The following is a 4,073-nucleotide window of genomic DNA, read 5'->3' as shown; positions in this document are numbered from 1 at the left end:
GCTTGTGATTCTCCCTCTCCATCCCCCTCTGCCCCTCCCTCCACTCATGCTCTCTCTCTCTCAAATAAATAAATAAAAATCTTTAAAAAAAAGTCCAGCTAGTGAATAAATGTCTCCAAATAGAAGTGTTATGCAAATTTAATTATATTAACTTAAGCAAGTATTTTGTGTGTGCCTATTATCACATTATAATATATCATACAAAAGTGTCTCTATGATTTCTCCCTGAAAATTATTCCTTTATGTCCTGTTTGTAAAAAATAGAAGACTAATACATTGCATTCCATATTATTTATGGTAAACAAAATTTTAAATCATATTATTTCATGAAGGAATTCAGTCACCCCTCAGGTTTTGGAGTAGATAGTTGCTAAAGTAATTCTACTCTGGTTCTTTATATTGTAGAAATTGACATATGCATGGAAAAAAATATTTTAAATATGTCATTACATAAATGCCATCAAAATGATAATGAAAATATGCACAATATTTTGTAATATGTTCTTAAGAGGTAGATATAGCCTGACACAGGGCACAGTTTTCTCATTTGTGATGGTAAATAAACTACTTACCATTGACTCTCACAGAAAGCTTTTCTGGGGGCGCCTGGGTGGCTCAGTCAGTTGAACACCCTACTCTTGATTTCAGCTGGGTCGTGATCTCAGGGTCATGGGATTGAGCCCTGCTGGGTCAGTCTCCATGCTCAGCATGGAGTTTGCTTTCCCTCTCCCTCTCCTTCTGCCCCTCCTCCCACTTGGTCTCTCTCTCTCTCTGATATAAATAAATAAACCTTAAAAAAGAAAGCCTTTCTGGCTTTGTTAGCAGGGCTTGCTGCTCTCTACTCTAGTTTCTGGAATGGAAATGATACTCTCTGGTAAAACAGACTGCTGACTGCCATGCCTCATGAGGAGGACATGCCATTCCAGGAGATGCCTTGAACATATCCATTGCCTAATGCAAGAGTCAAAAATTCTTTGATCTCTCAATGAATTCATTTTTCTAGAATGGACTTTTATAAGTGCCTGTGGACCAATCTTTTGAGAATACCCATGTACTCTAAGCAGCTGTTCTGGGATTCCTGAGTGCAAACACAACTCAAGGGCAACGGCCTGAATAGAAAGTATAGAAGTGATGAAGAATTAATTCTCTCTTGGATTCGTTAAAGTTGTGGCAATCATCTTTTCCTAACATGCAATGAGGAGTTCAGCTTCCTTACTCTTTGGGGACATTGATGAGTAAAGTTCAGTACTAGATTTCTATTAGAAAGCTGGAGGTGGCAGAGCCTATGAGATTGGCTTCTCCTCATTATCATCAGGAAGAAGGGAGGTTAAGTGTGGGTGTGAGCTTATTTGGTTGGATTCCATGCAGCATGGGGAGTTTCCCCCCTCAGACTTGGACTCGTCCATACTGTATGCTCTGCCAATACATGTGTATTGGAGCTATAGTACTAACAACCTACTTTTTTGGCACTAAGCTTCTCCTAGTTAGGGCTGCTCACCTGGATATGGTGCTTCCTTTCTTCCCCACCAACATCCTTACATCTTCATGTCCCCAGTCTTCTGGTCCTGCCAATGCTCTGATCTGATGATGACATTATTGATATGAGTTCTAAAGGAGAAAAAAGCAGAGCCATCAAACAGCTCTGTAAGTCACAGTTGAGAAAAAGGTTGTAAGTTTGAAAATCTTGTAATATTTAACTTCACCAAAATTAGGATAAAAACATTAGATGGTGTCAAGAATTAAGTGTCTAAAGTTCAAACACTCCCTTAGCAACATGAATTTTTCCATATGTGAAAGAGAATTACAGAAGTGGTGCTTATTAAAGACCTTAGAATCATTATCCACCAGGGAAATGCAAACCAAAATCGCATTGATATAGTACTTCACACATACTAGGATGTGTATACTAAAAAGAACATATAATAACATGTTGGTGAGGAGGTAGAGAAATTAAGATCCTCATATACTGCTCTTAGTAATGTAAAATGGTGCCACTGTGTTGAAAACAACTTGGCAGTTCTTCAAAATGTTGAACATTGAGTTATCATATGATCCAGCAATTCCACTCCTAGGTATAAATTCTACATAAATAAAAATACATGTTCACTAAAAACTGGTACATAAATGTTCATAGCAGCATTATTCATAACAGCCAAAATGTGGAAATAAACAAAACGTCAATTAAGTGATGAATGGATAAGTAAAATGTGGCATATCCATAAAATGGAAATCATTCAGCAGTAAGAAGGAATGAAATACCAATACATACTACAATATGGATGGGCCTTAAAAACACCCCAAGTGAGAAAAGCCAGACACACAAGGCACATACTATATGATTTTATTTGTATGAGACATCCAGAATAGGGCTATCCATAGACACAGGGAGCAGATTGGTGGTTGTCTAGTGCTACTAAATGGGGCAAATATGGGGGATGATTTTTTTAATATGTGGGTACTGGATATTTTTTGCAGGGGTGGTGGATTATGAAAATGTTCTCAGATATCAGTGGATTGGAGAACACAGGAAATTTGAGATCACAATGTGTGAAATGCTTGACACAGGTGTAGCTGGTTGTCCTGGTGGAATAGAGTATCACAGTTGTCAGAAGATCCTATATAGAGAGCACTATTATAATTGCAGCTAGAAGGCTCATGTTTTTATTGTGTAAGAAATTTTCCAGAATGAAAACTTTATCTAATTGCTGATCTCATTAGAGAACCCACATTTCCTAGCTAGCTTCCTCAGGGCACCCTTGACCTCCTTGTTTCTCAGGCTGTATATGATAGGGTTGAACATAGGGGTTATGACAGAGAAGAACACAGAGACCAGGATGTCCATGTCTAGGGAGTAACCTTCTCTGAGTCTGTCATAGTTGAAGTTGGCCATTCCATAAAAGACCACAACCACGGTAAGGTGGGATGCACAGGTAGAGAAGGCCTTGCTCCTACCCTGAGCAGAGGGAATCCTGAGAATGGCAGAGATGATGAGTATGTAGGACACTTCAGTAAACAGGCAAGGGCTCAGGCCAATGGTGGCACTGGCCACATGGAGCACAGATTCATTGAGAGAGGTGTCTGAGCAGGAGAGCTTCAGGAGCAGTGGAATGTCACAGAGAAAGTGGCTGATTTGGTTGGGCCCACAGAGAGTGAGTGTGGCTGCCAGCACCGTGTGTGTCACAGAATTCACCAGTCCACACAGCCAAGACCCAGTCACCAAAAAAACACAGACCTTCACACTCATGAGGACTGGATATCGAAGAGGGTGGCAAATGGCTACCAAGCAGTCATAAGCCAGAGCAGCCAATAAGACACATTCAGTGCCGGCCCGTGTCATGAGGAAGAAAATCTGGGAAAGGCAGCCTTCATATGAGATGGTCTTCTTCTCCCGGAAGAAGTTCACCAGCATGACTGGGATGGTGGTGGATGTATAGCAGATGTCCAAGAAACTCAGGTTGCTGAGGAAATAATACATTGGAGTGTGGAGAGCAAGACTGATTCTAGTGGCTGTTAGTATGAGCATGTTCCCCAGGAGTGTTGTCAGGTAAATGATCAAGAAAACCAGGAAAAACAAACCCTGTAGTTTGGGGTGGTTGGAAAATCCCAAGAAGATGAATTCAGTGACATCTGTTTGATTGTTCATTTCAAATGGTGTCATAGCTACAAAAAAATGAGAAAAAATAAAAGCCATAATGAGAATGTACAAAGAGCACCCTAAATTGGCATGTTAACTTGCAAGGTCATATCAAATATATTGGATTTGATTCATCCAGAATGGTCTGGACTGTGGATGGTGGAGTGCAGGAAAATTTTCAGAGAGATCACAAGTTCTCACTCAACATATCCAGCCAGCTCAGGCCCAGGGACCTCCCATGGGTTTACATAACTGCTGGTGGGTGAAAATAAATGTTGGTTAAACCCAACAATAAACCATTAACTTCATTAGAGTGAACTCATGTAGCTTAGTCTCATTGTGTTAGTGATATCTACCTATCATTGCCCTTTCTGGTAAGCATCTCATTTTTTCTTTCATTTTTTTTCTGAGAAATAAAGTTTCATTGCAAAAAAAATTT

At 39.9% G+C, this 4,073-nt stretch overlaps 1 protein-coding gene across 1 annotated transcript; it reads right to left on the bottom strand.

The window, feature by feature from the left end:
- Positions 1 to 2,698: 2,698 nt before the first annotated feature.
- LOC113916192 (olfactory receptor 5V1-like) lies at positions 2,699 to 3,658 on the bottom strand. The gene has a single exon (XM_035727059.1). The coding sequence runs from the start codon at positions 3,656 to 3,658 to the stop codon at positions 2,699 to 2,701; it is 960 nt and encodes a 319-aa protein (XP_035582952.1).
- Positions 3,659 to 4,073: the final 415 nt, after the last annotated feature.

Source organism: Zalophus californianus, chromosome 4 (genome assembly GCF_009762305.2).
Source record: "Zalophus californianus isolate mZalCal1 chromosome 4, mZalCal1.pri.v2, whole genome shotgun sequence".
Classification (NCBI taxonomy): domain Eukaryota; kingdom Metazoa; phylum Chordata; class Mammalia; order Carnivora; family Otariidae; genus Zalophus; species Zalophus californianus.
This window is presented reverse-complemented; position numbering and strand designations above follow the sequence as displayed.

Excerpts from the sequence above, each read along its gene's own strand:
- LOC113916192 (XM_035727059.1), bottom strand. The coding sequence starts at position 3,658 with ATGACACCATTTGAAATGAACAATCAAACAGATGTCACTGAATTCATC.